General features: G+C 40.3%; 1 protein-coding gene across 2 annotated transcripts in view; it reads left to right on the forward strand.

The window, feature by feature from the left end:
* Positions 1 to 19,922, forward strand: part of LOC130166934 (sodium/potassium/calcium exchanger 3-like) — a 55,740-nt gene that overhangs the window by 24,865 nt on the left and 10,953 nt on the right. For both annotated transcript variants that reach the window (XM_056372790.1, XM_056372792.1), the window contains 5 exons: positions 8,725 to 8,801; positions 14,474 to 14,548; positions 15,315 to 15,399; positions 15,821 to 15,924; positions 18,611 to 18,685. In XM_056372790.1, the coding sequence (XP_056228765.1) occupies positions 8,725 to 8,801; positions 14,474 to 14,548; positions 15,315 to 15,399; positions 15,821 to 15,924; positions 18,611 to 18,685 (416 nt within the window). The remainder of the gene's footprint in view (positions 1 to 8,724; positions 8,802 to 14,473; positions 14,549 to 15,314; positions 15,400 to 15,820; positions 15,925 to 18,610; positions 18,686 to 19,922) is intronic.

The raw sequence follows: 19,922 nt of genomic DNA on the forward strand, positions 1-19,922 counted from the left end.
TGTGTGTGTGTGTGTGTGTGTGTGTGTGTGTACTACAGCCAGCAGGGGTAGTTCAGGACAGAGCACCATCAGCAGCTGTTAAGGGTTCATCCCCGTGACCTCGCTTACAACTGCACTAATTACCAGGCCAACTACATCACTGTTTCTTTCTTCCTCTCACACACTCGGAACAATTAGGTTTCCCCGCGTTCTGCTTCATCAGCCTGACCTACGAAGGAATATTATTGACTGAGCTGTCAGGTTCAGGTAACATCTTTCACACTGGAAGTTTTTCTCCTCCCTCTTATCTGTCCGCGTCCCCACAACACACCAACTCCATTTCCATCATACACCAGGGGCACATGTTTGGTTTTTTTTTCTCCAATCCCCAAACATCATGCATAATGTACCGCATCTCAACCCAGGCGCTGCATGTAGCACATCAAACGTCATCGCTAATGGCAAGTGCACCGTGGAGCGGCGGCGGCAGCAGGTTAAGGCTAGCAGTCTATTATTTGTGCCCACCTCTCCCTTCTGCCACTTAAACACACTCTGCCTCAAGGAGACACTCACTCTGTTGCTATGGAGTTTGTGTTCAGACGGATGCAGTTGAGCACACTTTACACTTTACAGGTACTCAGGCAGGAGTGCTGATATTGATGAAACGGGTCAAAGTGGAGTGCATTTATTTGAGCATGTGACACATGCACATTTCATCGGCTCAATAGACAAATTTGTTAATTAACTTTGACAGTTTATCCAAAGATTCAAACTGCGATTGTGATCTTATTAAACATTAGTACCTGTTTATATTCAGCCAGAAGCACTCCGTGTGTCTTTGGCCTTTACCTTGAATTTCAGTGTGTGCTGTTTGTACTACATCAGCTACATTAAGCGTGCAGGAGTCTGAGCTAAACAGCTTTCACTGAACGTAAGGTGTCTTCTGACAGATCGTAAGAGACAAGTGTCCATCTTTTGTTGAACCTGAAAACGACCTTCACTCGCCGGCTGTCTTGCATGAGTATGTGTTTGAATAGAGGTTGAGTCACTCACTTAAATACAGCAGTTGCATAAGGCGTGAACTGGTAGGTATAGCTGACAGAAACAAACATTTGGGCGGTGACCTTTTGTGCCTCAGGATTTATTATATAGTCATACGTTAGTGCCCATATGTCCTTGTGTTGATAAATGTGAGACATTCAGCTGATTGTACCTTGGTTGTGGCTCCCTGCATCACTTGTGACCAAACTAAGCACTGACACAATAACACACACACTAACACAATAATGTCTAAAGTAACATTATGCAACACTTTTACCTTAAAATATAGTAACTACTTCAAAATCATTTCGAATGTGAACTGACTTGTAATACGGAGAATGGCGCCTCCTTCATTCCCACTATAGGTAGGCTTGAATAGTGGGAATAAAATGTGCAAAAATCACGTGATTTTCAATAGAAAAAAAAATAGAATTAGATTATTTAGATGAATTAGAATATAAAAACATTGCACATGTTAACATGAAAACAAGTTAAAGTCACATGTGAAACGTGTGGACCACGTGCTTGCACATGGGAAACGTGGTTTTGGAACATTTTCATGGTGTAATGTTTGAGCCCATGTAAATTCCCACAGGAAACCCGTACATCAACCCATGTGAAACCTTTGGGATTACACGTGAAACTCATTTGCATAGCCATGTTAAACCCAAGCCAATACACAACATGAAACTTAGATTTACATGTGAAATCACAACATAACATGGGACTTTTCACCTTTCACTTTATCTTTTTCAAATGTAAAGCTGGCATTCACATCCATATGAATTTTAAGTTTCACTTGTGATTCCATATATGATACTTAGGTTCAAATGTGAAATGTTTCATTTCACATGTAAAGTTAATAACATGCTGTCTTTAGCACCAGTGATTGGTAATATACACATGAAATACTAATGTGAAATTTAGGTTCATATGTGAAATATTGAATTTCACATGTGCTTTTTTTTCGCAAGGGCTCGGCTAGCTGTACGAAGAAACTAGCTCCTAGCATCTACATTCTAGCGCACAATCGCTGCGGATTCAGATGTTTTCGTTAAATACGATTAGTCGAATGCTGACCTGACATGAGCGGACAGCGTGATTGTACTGAGGTGAAGATTTTGACAGTTTGTTAGCTGTGCAATTGATCAGCTTTGTCTTCTGCACATGAGCTGTGATCTTTAGGGGTACGTGGCTTCCAGCTCGGATTCAGTGCCTAATAGAATTTAATGCACCACCGTCAGCAAAAGTTACACAGTCTTAGTGAGAAGGCTGCTCCGTTCCCTTTTCACTAAGCCCTCTTCCCCCGGGGATATGGCTCAGGAGGTGGAGCGCGTCGTCGTCGCTCCTCCAGTCTGCATGTGGAAGCATCCTTCGGCAAGACACTGAACCCCATACTGCCTCTGGTGGTTGTTCCGTCAGTGTATGAGTGTGTGTGCGTTTCTATGATAGAAGCTCTCTACGTGTAGAAAGTGTTGTTAGTGCTTTATGAATGTGTGTGTGAATGTGGCTTTTATTGTAAAGCACTTGGTGGATAAGATTAGAAAAGTTCTATAAAAGCGCATTGTTTTGTGTGTCATATCATCAGTGCTTCCGTGTTTCCGATGACTTCTCAGGTTTTGATTATTCAGTACATTGGTGGTGAGGTGTGGTTTATCTTTGTTTACACATTCGTTATCACTTTGTATGTTTTCAGTTTGTTTTTTTTCGCTGGCGGTAGATCAGCTGCTCAATCAGGGGGCGGGGGAACAGGTTTGCATCATTAGGTCTTAGTAGTGAGCGACTGGGCGTTGTTAGAATGTAAGGAGATAAAGGGTAAAACTGTTCTGTAGGAAATGACATTTGGTTGAATTTTTGTGCAGTTATAAATAATATGTATGCTTATAGTAGATTGTTATTGTCAGTTGTAACAGAAGAATGGAGTGTGGTGTTGTGCATGCTTGTATTTGTGTGTGTTGCTAACCCCCTATACTTACCTGAGTAGGTGGTAGGTTCCAGGCAGGTGAGGAGGAGGAGAAGGTAAAATGCCACTCAGTGGTCATCGGGGAGGAGAGTAGGTGGCAGCTTGCTCTGAGGCTGCAGTTTTTTGTTATGGTTGTTATGCTTGAGTTCTTTTTTGTTGAATTTACTCAATTTGTTAATATTTTTGTAATAAATATCATTTTTTTCAGCACCTTCTCATACAGGCCTGCCAACCTGCTTTTTTTAAAAGGCTTCCAGTCCCCAAATACCGTCCTCTGCCCTGTGTATGGGGTGGCAGCACTGCAGTCATGCTTTAACTTAATCTTACCTTTAGTGTTTCAATGTGAAATGACCACTTATGTTATTCCAGCGGTGTTACCAATGAATTTCACCACTGGAAAGTCACTTAAGAGAAGAGTGTGTCCCATCCCGACCTGTGCTGTGTACAGTGTGTGTGAAAGCCCGGCCTCTGACTGATTCTAAACTTACCTCCTGTGCTTTCTTTTACTTTGTTTCCAGACCTCTCTCCTTTTCTTCTCCTCTCCATATGTTGATGAATGGGAGTCAAATTGCACCGAAACGACCGCAGTTTTGGCGAATCAATGCTAAGCTTAGCACCGATTTATCAAGAGTTAATAAACTCCTCTAAAATTTGCTGTGTCCAGGCCGAACACGTGTTCGAAGAAAAGATGAAATAGAGGTGACCGCTGCCGTCTTGCGTCATCACACTGCCAAGAAAAGCCGTGTGTGTGTGTGAAAGGCTCTACCCCCTCCCAGTAACTGCTCTCAGTGTGTCTGAGCTGTTTAACCTTCAGCCAGGACAGTGTAGCTGCTCAGTGACCAGCGGTAGACTGTGAACGGAGATCTCCCAAGAGTCCGTGTTTCTAACTGTGCAAATGTGTGAAGACAAAGCGAGACGTGACAGAGAACGTGTGCTCAGTCAGCTGTCTGTACGAGACTGAAGGATTAAAAGAAGAGAAGTGTTTGGAGTGTGTGTGACCTCATTAGGGTCAGTGCAGTCTTAATTCAGCTAATTACAGGGATTTGCACTCAATTTGAAAACTCGAAAAATCTCTACAGAACATGTGTCCAGCCTTCTACATGGAAATTACTGAGCGCTGCGCCTCCGTGAACTGCAGAAAAGTCCCTCAGAGGCTACCCCTGACAAATGGCAGCATATGGATTTAAGCAGGGTCATCTGTGCGTCCTCATTGGCGTAAACCAGACAAGGCTGCGACGACGAGTGCATCTGCCGCCTGTATCTCCCCCTGGCGCAGCGGGTGTCAGCTCGGGCACCGTGAACGCCGGCTGCCGTGCGAGCTCATCCTCTCGTCTCTATCACCACGTCCACTTGACAGGACTCAACAGCTGAGCCCTTTGTCTCACCTGCTCATGTAGAGCACCATTCACCTCAGTCTGGCTGTCCACCTCTCCCTGAGTTGATGTTGGCTTTTCAGCTCTGGTTTACTGTCGTTATCAAAATTGTGTTACGATACAATACATCCGCCTAAATCTCCGATGCCAGCTATTGCAGCTATAATATTAGCTCCATGATTTGGTTGAAATCCCCATCTCCAGATGACTTTTTAATCAAGGCACTGAAATAGATTTTAAAGCGAGAAACCCTGTGAAATGGGTCTTTGATATGCACTGGATGGCTACATACATGATATCATGCTTAAAGACTGAGGCTGAAGCCACATGTCCAAGGTAAAAAGTCATCTTCCTTACCAGTTGATTTATAGGAAATCAAGAAACAGCACATTGTTCTTGTATTGTTGTGTGAGAAAAAAAATCTAAGATCGGACTTTTAATTCTAACAAAAGCGTCAGCTGACAGACTTGGGCAAGATAGACAGAGGTTATATTTCTGTTTTATTGGTTGTATACTGAGACTGAATGCTTCACTGTGAACATGACAAGAGAAAGGGCTTTTAAGGTGACTTCTAACTAATGTTTAGGGAGCGTAAAGCCATCTCCAAGGAGTTTGGCTGGGGTTTGATGAAGTGTAAACTTCTCCGAATCCAATAAAGGGCCGGAGTGAGCCGCTAACATTAGGCTAAACCTGGAGGTGTTGGCAAACGGCCAGTTGCTTTGGTCATAAGCAGTGGCCGAAACTACATAAACGAGGCCCAAATAATAAACCTGGAAATGATCCTTTAAGTGTATCTATAAACCAGTGTGACACGGTGAGCATGTGTTTCAGACTTAGAAGGAGCTCGGTGCTGTGAGGTGGAACCTCTCAGTGTTGATGTGCATTAAACACCTTGTTTACATAAAGGTTCAGTGGGTTTCTTGTGGGAGTGTGTGGTTCTGCATCACATCCGCACATGTACTTACCTCTCGTGGGAAATTGGGCTTCATGCTTCTTGGAGCTAATTAGCAGTATGGGTTTTATCTACAGGCTCTTTGAAGACTTCAGGAGACAGTCAGCTCCATCATTCCGATCATTTCCTCTCTTTCTCTTTCTCTGTCTTGTCTTTCACTCTCATAATTCCTCACTACCTCTGGTGATTTTTATGGCATTTTTTTTTTTTTTACTTCAGACAGGAGTGTTGTCTTTTTTGCATCTACACTGGGCGCTAATTCCTATCAGGAGAGCTGTTTGTTCTTTCACTTCACACACTAGCCTGGCATTTTGGCTGGACTGGGTTGGAGCTAGCTAACACTGGCTTGTAACAGTAAATATTAAACACATCCAGCTGTCGTTGTGAGATGGCCGTCTGCTCTGCTGCTCTGTACCCTCTGTGGCTTTTTACAGGCTGCTCTGCATTGTGTTAAGCTTAAGAAGTTATAGCAGAGGAACAGGGCAGAGGAGGACTGCAGCCACTCAAACACAGCAAGATACTGTGGATGCAAATAGGTCAACAGAGTACGAAAAGAGGGGAGAGTGGGAGAAAAACAGTGGGAAAGTAGTGAACTATTCTTTCTACTCGCATTTCTCTCTGCTGCATGTTGTGAAGGACCCGAGACTGAAATAAGACTAAGAGTAGGTGGAATGATAAACTACTCAAACATTCCTAACTCATAAGCTGGTTTATTCATTCATTCTTTATCCCACTCATGTGTAGCCTACCTGCCTCTCCAGTGACTGGGAATGATGCAGAGAGCATCCTACACTCTCCGAGAGTCATACTACAGAATGCAATCTCAGTGTTTCTGATTCACACCTTTAAATCCAAGTCAAGTTGGAAACATATCTAGCAGTATTGCCAAGTTACTGGAAGTTTTTAGCCATTCTAGTAGTGCGTGGCTCTAAGGATGGCAATGTCAGTCATTCGGTTGGTTCTTTGTGTGAGTCCAGACTGAAGTTTCTCTTTATAAATCAGGTGCAGACATTCATGCCTTCACAGGATGAATTGTAATAATTTTGATGATCCTCTGACTTTTCATCAGGTCAAAGCTTCACATTGTCCAGTGTTTTTTGGCCAAATAGGTGCAAAATGAATGTAATTTGTGGTTAGTAGTCTTAGTCCTAGTTAAGTTAAGTTCTAGTTAACAACAATTAAATATGATAAGATGCTAAACTACGTCCACAAAGACACAAATAAACAGAAACAAACTTTATTTTCAATCAAATAACATTTAACATTTAAAACACAACAACTCATGAAACAACATGATACACAGCCACTGTCATCTGTAACGTTATCAGTGTAGTAGCAATGTGCATGATAAAAGATGCCTGCTGTTGTGCTGGCTGAGCTGCTGTGTCAATCAGCTGTACTGGTAAACATGGTAAACTTAATCTGCAGTGCATATGCCTGTTAGCATTCTCATTGTGAATATGTTAGCATGCTGACGTTAGCATTTAGTTCAAAGCACCACAAAGCAGCGCTATGCTTCATTAGAGTTGCCTTGTCCTTCTTCGTCATCAAACTCCTGCTGTGAAAATAATCTGACATGTTGCCTGCTGCTGTGTGTTGTTGAGAATGATTTGTCAGGGATTGCACTTTTTCTAAACAGTTACATTATAATATATCAATCTCATGTTGCATGAGATGTCTGATGCCGCATGAAGGCCATTCTAGGTAAAAAGAAAGGAAAAAAAAAATATGGAACCAATTTTTGGGATTAAAGTGGTAAATTTATGAGAAAAAAAATGGAATATTCTCTGAGTTTATAAAGTCAAGAAAAAACTCAAAGCCATAGATTTATGAGAAATATTGTGTGGGTTTTTTTCCGTCAAGGAACCACGTTGTTTCATTTTGCAAGTTTGGATCAACCTCATCACGCCACAGATGCTGCTGCTTGCCATGTATTATGCCTGGTAAGCATTTTTTTTTCTTTTGTAAATTTACCACTTTAATCTAAAAGGATATCCAAGTTTTCTTCTTGTGAATTTACAAATGTAATCTTGAAAAATTCTGTTTTATCTCGGAATATTCCCCCCTTCCCCTGGCTTTTTTTTTTTACCTACAATGGCCCTAATACACTGAGGCAGAGATGTCCTGGAAACCTCACCATTTTATTTATTTATTTGTTTAATTATTTATCCTCCCTTTATTCAGCCGTTGTAGATGTCTTGAGATCCTCCTGGATAAGCTGTTGTCACACTTAACACAGAACCAAACATTCACTTTCACACAATATTCAGCATTAACACACAACCATGCTGAAAAAGTAGCATGTTGCCCGTGTGTGATAATATTACTCCTCTGAATCATTAACATCTCTGGTCGGATGTCTTTTGTTCGTCTCCCACAGACTGTGAACGCATCGTATGCTTATCATTCTTACATTGTTGTACTATGGACCGTGTTTACTGAGCTGGTTCGATAAAATATTTCTGATTCTGATGTTGCCATTTGTTGCACCACATGTTAGCAATCATTAGCATTAGCCCAAGTGTCTGCCTGGTGCCTGGCCTGTCTTTCCCAGGGAACAGTGTAGGTGCTGAAATATGTAACAGATGTTAGCAGTGGCCTGTGAGTGGGCTCCTGATTTGTGTTGGAGGAGCCGATGACAGGGGCGACTTGATGCTTGAGGGACGAGAGGCAAAGGTTCCTCAACTCTCTCTGGCAGCCAAGCGCCTGTCACCGGTCTTGGCAGTCACGGAGGGACTGTGGGGATGGGAGAGGAGAGGAAGTCAAAAGCCAGGGAGGAGGGTGGGGGGGGGGGGTGTAGAATGACTCCAGCCACCTTTTGAAGCCAGCCCCCCCCCCTCCTTTTTCACCTCTTTCTGTTTTCCTTCACACTCACTCCTTCTGCCAACTTTCCACTTTTCCCTCAGTTTTGCTCTCCCATCTTTTGCTCGCACACAGTTGTGCTCTCTTGCTCAATTGTTTTCACATTCTCATGCAGAGAAGAGGAGTTTGCAAATTGTGGTTAAACTCCCACCACCTTTTCTCTTGTCTTTGCTCTCATCCTACTTCCCATCCTACGTACCCTAAATATCCCTCGCTCTATTTTTACTGTGCTCTCTCTCCTCTTTGCCCTCACTTTGTCCTCCTAACGCTCACTTTTTCCATTTCCCTATTCTCTAGTCGCTCTCGGAGGAATCATACACAGTCCTTGGAAGGGCACAGTTAGACTGTCACATACTTGGGCAAGGTACTCTCTGGGCAAGGCTCCTTGTCAGTACACATGAGTTCAATGGGTTTCTGTGCTCATGGGGTTGACCTCTCTTCCGGGCACTGGAAATATGTTCCCTGTGCCACGCTCTGCTGAAACACACATACATACACACAAACTCACATGCTGTATATGAACTGCTCTAACCCCATGTTTCTGTCTCTTCCAGCTCTGCACGAGTTCCCTACAGACCTGTTCACACACAAGGAGCGAACAGAGGGAGCCGTGGCCCTACATGTTCTGTGTGTAAGTTTGCCGTCACCATACTCTGCATTCACGTGCGTGTCTGTCGACATGTCAGACTGTGTCTAAGTGCACAAATGACCTTTTACTGTTTTTGCAGAACACTTTTACATTAGACTTTAAAGGATTAGTCTGGCAGTATTCGTAATGTACTTTCTTGTTGACAAATCCCATAAAAAAAACAAAACAAACAATGAATTGATCCTATGAACAAATATCATCTGTGTATCCAGTTTTCCTCTGTGCCATAGAACTACAGTGTTGTCCAAAAACTACTAAAAATACATCACTGAGCAACAGCTTTGCCCTGGGTGACATGTTCCTTCATTAACATGAACATAGACACTGTAGATTATTTCTAGTCAATCCCACACACACTGTCCTGCTGGCACAAATACTCACTAGAGCAACAAATGTGTATTAATCCACAGCTGGAAAAAATCCACGACAAATGCAGTATTTACTCCTGTTTTACTAACATTTGCTAAAAACTACGGTTACCAGCTGTTTGAGAAAATATTGAGTGTTTTTTTTATATGACCCAATTGAAAAGATTTACTACCTTCAATAGGAATCAGTTGGCTTGGGGCTGAGTGCCACAGTAAGGATGTAAGAGAGAGAATGAGGATAAAGGAACTGGAAAGACTAACTTACGTTGCTAAGGGCAAGTGGAAAGACTTTCTTCAGCTGTGGGAACCATACATGAATAATATAAAAGGTAGAAATGTAGGCCTTACCTGAAAGGAAAATGTGAACAATTACAGGGAAAGTTTTTCATTTTATTTGTATTCTATCTGATATTAGTGCAAGTTGACTGTGAGTGTATGTGGTTGTGTGAGTATGTGTAATGCAGTTTTTTTTTTTCTTTTAATCTCAAATTGTTGTATTGTTACTGCATGGTGCAATCTGTCTGGGACATGATACGAAAATGATAATAATGTAGCATGTTGGATAAGTTCCCAGCATGCTCTGTTGAGTAGATTGTGTTCTACATGTTATATAGATGTTGTCTGCTCATAGCGTTACTGTTCTTGACAAATATTCAGTAATTTTGCTTCTTTACAGAAAATGTTCCGTTGTTCTTGTTATGCGCATAAACAGCACCCCCAGTGGTTGTGCGGTGCAAACGCATGGGTGTTGTTACAAATCAGAAATTATTTCAGCTTTTTTGGCTGCTACAGTAAATATATATAGGAGAAATGATATGAGAGTATAGAGAGATGGACTAATCCATTGTTGGTTTTTGTCTAATCCTGGGATTGTTGACAATGTGATAAAAATACAGAAAGCAACAATATTCTTTAAAAGTATAGAAACGCAGATTGTCCTCATAGAGTTTTAAAAAAAGTAAAAAGATTAATAATGATGTAGCAGAACCAGAGATATATCAGATTTATCATCTTTATTATTCTACACATTCATCTTCCTTGTCAAAACCTGGCACCTACATTACCCACAATGCAACTAGACCAGTGACAGTTTGGAAATGACCGATGGCATTATGTTTTCTTGTTGTCATCCTTTTGAACGTGATATCTCTGTAACGCCTTGAGGGAACAAACATTCACATTGACTCTTAATTGATGAATTTATTAGATTATGGTGGCCAAAGGTCAAAGGTCAAGGTCACTGTGAGCTCAGAAAACACATTCATACACTAATCATGATAAGTTCTCACACTAATGTCTAATAGGATTAAATGATGAAGTGATGACATTTTATATCCCAAAGGTCAAAGGTTAATTTCACTGTGACATCATACACACAAAATGCAAAAACACTTTTCTGGCCATTATTCAACGTTGTAACTCGGGAACAAAAAGGGAGATTTTCTCCGTGTTTCCTGCAGCTTGACTGGTTGGCGGAGGCGTACACCCGCGAGGTGGTAATTCTAGTTTATTAAGTCATAGGATAATTACTGCTCTTCTCCAAAGCAAGGCTAAACAAATGGTGCGAGACATTTCACCCTGTGTGGCTGAGCAGGAAAGCATCAGGATCTGCAGCTCTCCTCTCCTCTCCTTTCCTCTGCAGCAGCATGTCACTGGTTCAGCACACGCATGACCAGCCACACTGGCCTCTCCAGCGTGGCCCAGCAGGGGTCAATACGCAAGGTTAAGGCTACAATGGAGCCCTCTGCTGTCACTCCAATATGACTGGCACAAGGCTTGCAGAATGTTCCAGGACACGATGACCCATGTTGTGTTGTGCTGTTGCTGCTGATGGTCTCCAGGGGCTGACTGTAATGGAAGCTCATGCCAGCAGAGCAGCGTCTCCAGGGAACTCTGCTGCACATAAACAGAGCACTAAGAATTACCGAATGGACCATTTTGCCAGTACACGTCTGACATTATAGGCAATGTCACTACTTACAGAGCAGCCACCCTCTGAGTTAGCCTTTTCCTGCAGGAGAAGGGCAAATAAAAGTAACCTTTTCTAAGATGCTTTGGATATTTAACAAAGCAAAAAAAATATAGTATCACCAACTATTTGCCTTTGATGTCTAACCTTTAAAACCTTTAGTTTTAGGAAGGACAATCACGTCTCATACTTGCAGAATAGTATAGTATACTGTGTAGTTGTACTGTCGTACTTTTTCATCTTTAGAAAATGAGAATTCACACACAAAATGGGCAAAACTAGTTTAAAAGTTTAAATCAGTTTAATTAAATGAAGTCGTTCTTGAGCCTGGGAAATTAATCTGTTGATTTTTAGAAAATAATTTATTAATTGTTTAGTCAATTAAATTAAGGGAAAAAATGAAAAAAATATTCCAGCCCAGTTTCTCAGAGCCCAAGATAATATCTTCAAATTTCTTATTTGATTTAACCAGCAATCAAAAGGAGATCAAGAGATTCCATTTACAATGATATAAATTATATAATAAAACAGAGGAAAGCAGTAAACACACATTCAAAAATATGAAAAGAGAAAATGTTTGGAATATTTTTGCATTATAAAACAAGTGCTGATTACTGAATTGAGTACTGATTTTCTATGAATCAATTCATTAACCTGTAGTTTCAGCACTATGTTTAACCCCAAGAATAACAATGCAAAAGAGTATTTCAAAGTACATTTTAAAAGCATTCATTGTTTAAAGGCTTCATAATGACTCAAAACACAATTATTTGAATTCAGACTAACCTGTCTTGTTTGGGACTTAACCCAGGAATTCATAACAAAGACATTAGTAACTTACAACTCTATCCAACATTTGCTTCATACTGAACAGCTGGAGTACACAGCTGTATAAATGTGCCGGTAGCCCTCTCTCCACCTGCAGCTGTTCCCCTTAACTATTAATCAGACAGTACTCCTACCTGATTATTTTCCTTCCTTTACATGTTAATACACTGGTAGTCTCTCGACCTGCTGTCTCCCTGTATTGTTAATCAGAGAGTTTACAAATTACAAATTACGGCACAGGTGTCATGTCACCACATAGCTCATGTTGTGGGAAGTGTACTGCATTTGCACAGTAGCAGCATATGGTCTTAGTTCAGGGATGTTGACTTAAATACGGGATTAGATTATTCTGTCTATCTGTTGTATTATCCTGTGATTCAGCCACAAGTGAAGCCGCTGTGAACTGATCCCGGCGTCAGTCAGAGATTCTCACTGATCATGTGTGTTTGTGAAACATTTTCTGGATTTTAATATCACAGTATTTTACTGTCAACTGCTGTTCACTTGACAGCCATACTGCAGACACACACACACACACACACACACACACACACACACACACACCCTGCTCTGCACTGCTCATTAACACAGGCATCATCACTTCTCATGAGAGATTTGCTCTCAAAAACACAAACACGACTCCAGATAGCACTTCCACTTCTGCATGCACGTACATAAAACACAGCTCCAATAGGCTTGAGATGGAGATAAAGGCTGTTTTCCCTAGCCTCCATCTCAAGCCTAAATCAGAATCCAGATTAAACCCAGTCATCGGGATTACATGTGACCTTTGACCTTTGCCTTTGCCTGCCCTGAAATGACAAATCTCCACCTCAGTGACTGATGGCCACACACACAGTCATAGCTCAGTCATAGCTCTCTTGCAGGTGTTGGGTAGTTGAGCTCACTTCCACCTGCTTTCAGAAACAGGGAGTAGAAGAACTGCAGGTGCACAGTAAAATGTGACTCAGAAATATTCAATCACCTTGTCAGTCATGCTGTAAGCACATCTTTGAAATGTTCATAATGACAAGATAAGAATAATCACTTTCCTTTATTTACACATTTCCTCTCACTGTTTTCACATCTCTTGATCATTGCTGGTTTTCCTCTCAGTGCTCTGTATTGTATAAACTATGTGATGCCAAGGAAAGGTTGCATGTGGTGGGTGTTTATTCATTGATATGCAGTAATAAACACTATTAAAAGCAGTTACTAGAGTAGATTATTTACAGTTATAATTAGTCCAGCCAAGATATTATTATGCAGGAGACTGTTGAAAGGATCTTTACTGAAGGTAACTTGTGGTGTTCCACAAGGCTCAGTGTTAGACCCAATATTGTTTGTTCTCTCCACAAGGGATATTTGAATTTAATGGTATTCAATTTATTTTCTTTGATTGAATGATAAACATTTATTTTGCTGTGGTAAGAATTTCAAACAATTGTTAAATACTTTGAAAAATTAGCTGAAGTTTGTACAGAAATATAAATATTATTATCTATTATATATGTATATTATATATTACAAACAAAGACAGAAATACCTATATCAGGGCATAAGCACAGCCGTCTATTCACTTGCACTTTCATTTATTTCATGCTGCTAAACAAATCAACAAACCCTTTGTTTATTAAAGGATATAAACTTGGAAACTATGTATAGAGCCAAAAATAATTAAACTGAAAAGTCAAATGAGAGAAAATCCATGTAACTTCAGAGGAGTGGGGCTGGTGCAGATGACTAAAGCTGAAGGGTTGACTTTATGGAGCTGATGTATAAATATTATATTGAACAAATATACAACATTGCATTAAGCTGAGGTCAGAGGTCATGTTTCTTTTCTGTTCTACCCGTTCAGTTGGGGAATAAGCCATATTTGATCTTTCCCTCCTGGACCTGTTTAATGCAGTATGTTTCAAAAGTAAAAGCTAACTTCCATATTTAAAAATGTAAATAGTGTGGTCTCACACTTATGTTACTCATGAATTTTTAATGTTCGATCCGTTAATGTACCGTACTGCATTTGCATGGGATCAGATCTCTGACTCTTTAGCCTTCAATTAGCAGACTTGTTTCATTTTTCATGGTGATTTACATATAGAATTAATGCAGCAGTAAGAGCACGGAGGTGTTTTTAAGGCAACATTCAGGGCACATTCAGAGATCTGTTCAGAATAGAATAAAAAGCAGCAGGTGGAGACGTGAGGAGGTAAACAGCAGTACTTGTTAAAATAAATAATAAATGAATATTATAAAATTATTAATAAATATTATAATAAAATGTGAAATATGATCTGAAAAAATCACAGCTGGCTTTACATTATGACAGTGAACAGTGCAGTGGGGACCCATCTTACGTTGGACACCTTATCAGATGACATGCATCACATCAAGCAGCATCCCTGATCCCTGGAATATTCATCACTCAGTCCCTCTCTCTCTCTCTTTCTCTCTCTCTCTTTCACTCTCTTTCTCTCTCTCCACAGACCATTTACATGTTCTGTGCCCTGGCTCTGGTGTGTGATGACTACTTTGTCCCCTCTCTGGAGAAGATATGTGAGGTATTCAGCAGTTTGATTTTCAAATTAAAACAACAAGCAGGTATAGTGTTTTCAAATGAAATATCATCACTGACCTGGGATGTTTACGTTCAGGAAATGTATTCAATTCAGGGTTTAGTTGAAAACCCAGGTAATGAAGAGTGTGTCCCTTTCACTGCTTTGACAATCAAATCTTTACTCCACTTTTTTTTCCTGAAACTTCCATTTGCATCATAATGTTATATATACAGACATACATGCATACATAATTTACTGCATGTTCATGTACAAAATGTCAAATACATATTGAGCCACATAACAGAAGAAACTGTTTATGCTACAAACCAAGTTTTTATCCCTTTTCCCTCATCTCCAAGACTTTGTTCAACTTAAGGGTTTCCTTTTAGGGTTTATTTAAATAACTAAATCTTTCTATGTTGTTCATATTTATAATAAACTTTGTTTCTGTCTTTATCCCACTGAACAGGATATTGTTAGTTCCCAGTAAAAAGGAAACTAGAAAAGAAATAAATCAAATTTCCTCTTCCAGTCTGACACACGGTCAAGTTTTAACATTAGGTGGTAAAATACCAGATTTATAGTGTGTTTACACAATCACACATATAATGAGTAAGCTTTAGTGGATCTTAACAATCAGCTCAAGGGTCAAAGGTCAGGCAGTGATTGATCTCCTACTATTTGGACTAGTCTGGATTTTCTAACTGCAGCTGCAATTTCCTGTGGAAAAATCTACTTTATATTTGTGTCTCCTTCTGGTGTCTCCCAGCGTCTCCAGCTCAGTGAAGACGTAGCAGGTGCTACCTTCATGGCCGCCGGCAGCTCGGCTCCTGAACTCTTCACATCCATCATAGGTACAAGTCTTCACCACATCCATCCGTCCCTTTCTTTACCTCCTTTGTTCTAAATTCTAACATTGAAGTTATCTTATGTAAGATTCTCCAGAGCATTGCTGGTGGGTAAAGGCCGTCTGTTTAGTTTTGTTTTCTTCTTTGATCATGGGCGTCTTCAGTGTGGTCCTGTATATCTGTCTGAACCAACAAAATAAACAAGTTCACAGTCATCACACTACATTACTGTTTCCTTTATATAGAAATTGAATTATACATATAGACTTTGTTCAGACGTTGCAACATTTTGTCATTTGTACAGAAAAATTAATGCAATTTTAGGTTTTTTATGCCTCTAAATATGTGTTTCTGTTCTGTTCTGTTCTGTGTGTGTGTGTGTGTGTGTGTGTGTGTATGTGTATGTGCTGGCTCATTCTCTCCTCAGGGGTTTTCATCACCAAAGGTGACGTGGGCGTGGGGACCATCGTGGGCTCGGCCGTCTTCAACATCCTGTGCATCATCGGTGTGTGTGGCTTCTTTGCCGGCCAGGTATGACGTCATAGCAGCGGTACACCGCTGCAGCCAAGTCAGTCCGCTGCTGAGTCTGACCTGGTGGCATTTTCACAGAGTGCAACCGGCTGCCTAATGTCACCTTTACATATTCACCCAGTAGAATGTGCTCATGCATACATGCATGTGTTTATGCAGAAGAATGCAGGACACACATACACAGTGTTGATTTATGCACACATGATTCCCTATGTCTGACTGCACCACAGTACAACAACAGGGGAAATGTGATCCATGTGTAAACTGCAGATATCACAGAATATATGACTAGCCTCCTGACCTCTTCTAGCTACCCATGGGATCATTGAACATCATGTGAGGTATTGATGTTGCAGTGGTCGTCCTCTTTCAGTCGGTGACTGATTGTAGGCTGTATTACTGTTTTACTGTGTTACTTATAATCCTGTATAATCAGCTTTTAATGTTGCTGTGTAATTCTACTGCAGGTGTGTTTAATCTGTGAAGTTATTGCCGATGAAAAGTATTGGTGATGTCCTTTCTGGTGCTACTCAATGTTATATCATAACCAACAGTTGTGGTCAGCCCACAGTGACAAATATAACAATAATAATCCATTATTAATAATAATAATAATAATAATAGCAAACTTTTCATACAAGACCCAAGTGCTTTTCAATAGAAATAAAGATTAAATAGTACATTAAAACAATTGTGAAGGACAATGAAATAAAACAATAGAAAAACAGTAAATGATAAAATATATAAATGAAAAGAAAACCAGAAACTTGTAAGAATAATAAAACGAGTAATTTATTAAAAGCCAAATTAAGGAGCATAGTTTAAAAAAAAAACCTGTGTTGCCTGTTTTCTTGTGCGTAAGATTTAGTCTATTTAAAAGGTTTACAGTTGAGGAACTAAGATAGATTAAAAAAAGACAGAGAGTCTGCAATGTAAGCCGGTCCCAAACCATTAAGAGCTTGATAAACAAACAAGAACCTTGAAATCTGTTCTAGAAGATACTGGGAGCCAGTGGAGTGAAGCTGGAACACTGAAATGCTCTCTCCTCCTTGTTGTAGTTGAAAGTCTAGTAGCACAGCTCTGAATAAACTAAAGTCTTTCAATTGACTGTGTTGCAATAATCTAAAAGTGTTTGAACTAAGAGCATGAATGAGTTTTTCAGCATCTCTATGGGATATAAACCACCATACTTTTGGGCACCTTCTTTAAGTGTGTAGTGAAATTAAACTCAGAGTCTAAAACAATGCCCAGGCATGTTATTTCTGTTTTTACCTCAGGGACCAGATGCCCCCAGTTTACAAGAGAGTAGATCTCTTTTATCTCGGGAGCCGACTACAAGTATTTCAGTTTTATCTTCATTTAGTTTCAAGTCAATAGTTATCCAGTTTTTTTTTTTTTTTTTTACTGCCGCCATCCCAGTGGTCCGGGAACACATTGCTTCATGTCACTATATCTGATCTGCTGTGCACCTGAAAAACTAACAAGCCAGAAAGTGTGCTGTGTTACTATGACAATCTGCATGTGAGTTATAATGTCACCAGTCTTAGCTGTGACATGATTCATACTCAACAAAGACTTTATAGGGTGATTTAAATGTTCATGCGGTAATGTGTTTTAAATGAATATTGAAAGGTTGTTGTTGTTGTTGATGTTAATGTTTCATTTTTTCATTTTTTTTCCCCTTATAAATAAAAAAGAATGGAAATGGAAAAATCTTGCAGTTCCCTCAGCTTGGCCTCAAAGGACTCTGGGAACTGCTGGTCTCATGTAAACATACATTCACTTAGCATCTCTTCCTGAGTTTCAGTTTAGTCTGATTCGTTTCTTGTAGAAAATTCTGCCACTAGTAAACAAGGAAATCTTTGGAAAGATACTTTTAGTTTGATATGTTTAACCAGCCACATGTACAACATCACGTCAGTATGAACACAATCGACAGCCTGTATCTCTTGTCTGCTTTGCATCCTTGGTTGTGTGCATGAGATGCAGAGATAACATAATATAGTGCAGCCTCTCTCTGATGCTATCTGATATGCCAATGACATGGAAATGAGCGGAGAACAAGAATAAGCTCTCTGCTCTGAAAAATATATGCACTGGACTCCAAACAGTGATGCGATCCCAGATTGTGCATTACGTAATCACCGTGAGATAATGAGGGAGAAGGGCAGGCGGTGTGACGACACTTGGAGGGGATAGGGTGCAGCAAAATCATCTTCAAGCCTCGCGGTGCACCTCGCTGCTGTTTATTACCTTTGGCTGGCTGTTCATAGCAGGTTCCTTCTACAAAGAACCGCTGTACAGTGAAACTGAGTACAAGCAAACATTTCAAGCTTTGTTATGCTCTAACTTTTCCCTCTGCTTTGCCGCAGCAAACAGCTCCACAGCTCCACAGCTGGGAGTGGCCCGGTCAAGATGTGGTTTCTGACCCTCCACTTGTGTAGTGTGAGCGCTGTGTGGGACAGTGTTAGTCACTGCATTGTGGGCTCCTGCATTGTATCTGATTGCATAAAGTCGATAAACACACCAGCACCTTTTTCTATGTGGGATGGTACCTTGCGATCGGCTTTTTCACTGACTGTGGTTCAGGAGGTTAACTTAAGAGCTCGTCTGTTTACATTAGTATGGTAATGATGTCAGAAGCGTGAACTGTGCTTATCTCTCGTTTCTCTTTTTCCCCTTGCAGGCGGTGAAGCTCTCTCACTGGGCTCTGCTCCGAGATTCCATTTATTACACATTCTCTATCACGGCCCTCATTGCGGTAAGAGCTTATAGACTCATGAGAGTACACAGGACAGATGATCAAGTGTGTGGTGGTTGCAGAAATATGCAGAGACCTGACACCGCCTCCTACTATAGTAAGAGGCAGTGTCTCACTATAGTAAGAGGCAGTGTCAGTGTCTCACTATAGTAAGAGGCAGTGTCAGTGTCTCGGCACATAAGCATTATAAGCCCGATTTGAAAGTGCAGTTCGTATGCACACCTTATTTGTACTGTTTGCCTCAGCAGTATTGCCTGAATCAGTGGTCCTCAAAGTGGGGCTGGGGACCCCCAGGGGTCCTTTTGGAGATTCCTCGGGGTCCCCAGCAAAAAAGGAAATAATTTATTTTCACTATATATAAAAAAAAAAACTGTATGACTATTTTGGTCATGGATTTCAAACATTCTCTGTAGTAAAAGATCTAAAAGCTAAAATCTTCAGATGGAGGACCATGGGAGAAAATCTTATGAAATTGGAGTCTGTGGTCTAATTAGTGTCAGTTTAGGGGTCTTTGATATGAAAAAGTTGGAGAATCATTGGTCTAGATTGTAGAATAATAATATGATAAAAACATACAAGTGCTGTACATCCACTATAGATGTGTATATTTAGCAGTTTTTCAATCCATCTTGTGATAAAGAGTGTGTTTAGTTATATAAAACATATCTTTAGTGTTTAGGGATTCTCATAAGAGACTGAAGCTGTGTCTAAAATCTATAATACATTCTTATTCACATCAGGTTGTGAATTTGCACTGTATTCACACCAGAAAACAGACAGAATCATGTACTCATATCAGTGTGCTACTAAAAACACTTCAGCTTTGAGTTTGCTGGTGGACACTTTTATCCCCCAATGTAATGTACAGTGGAAATGGAGCAGTGGTAGAAAATAACTTTACAATAGTATTGCACTTAAGACCTGTTTCGTATGAATTTTATGCAGCATTATACTTCTACTGCCAGTCATTTCTCACTCCACACACAAAAATCTTTAAAGGTCCCATATTTTACACTTTTCCTGAGTTTTATTTGAAGTGTTGATCCATTGGAAGATATATTTGTGGTTTTAAGAACCATAAACCATGTCAGTGTAGTATAAATCTCCTCTCTCAGGCTTCTCCCTAGAGCTCTAGTAACAACAGGTTGGCTAGCCAATCAGAAGACAGGAGGCTCTGAGTCTCTCCTCTGATTGGCTGACTGTTATTTCTGAGTGATTGAATGAAAATATAGCGGAT

The sequence above is a fragment of the Seriola aureovittata genome, chromosome 3 (assembly GCF_021018895.1).
Source record: "Seriola aureovittata isolate HTS-2021-v1 ecotype China chromosome 3, ASM2101889v1, whole genome shotgun sequence".
NCBI lineage: Eukaryota > Metazoa > Chordata > Actinopteri > Carangiformes > Carangidae > Seriola > Seriola aureovittata.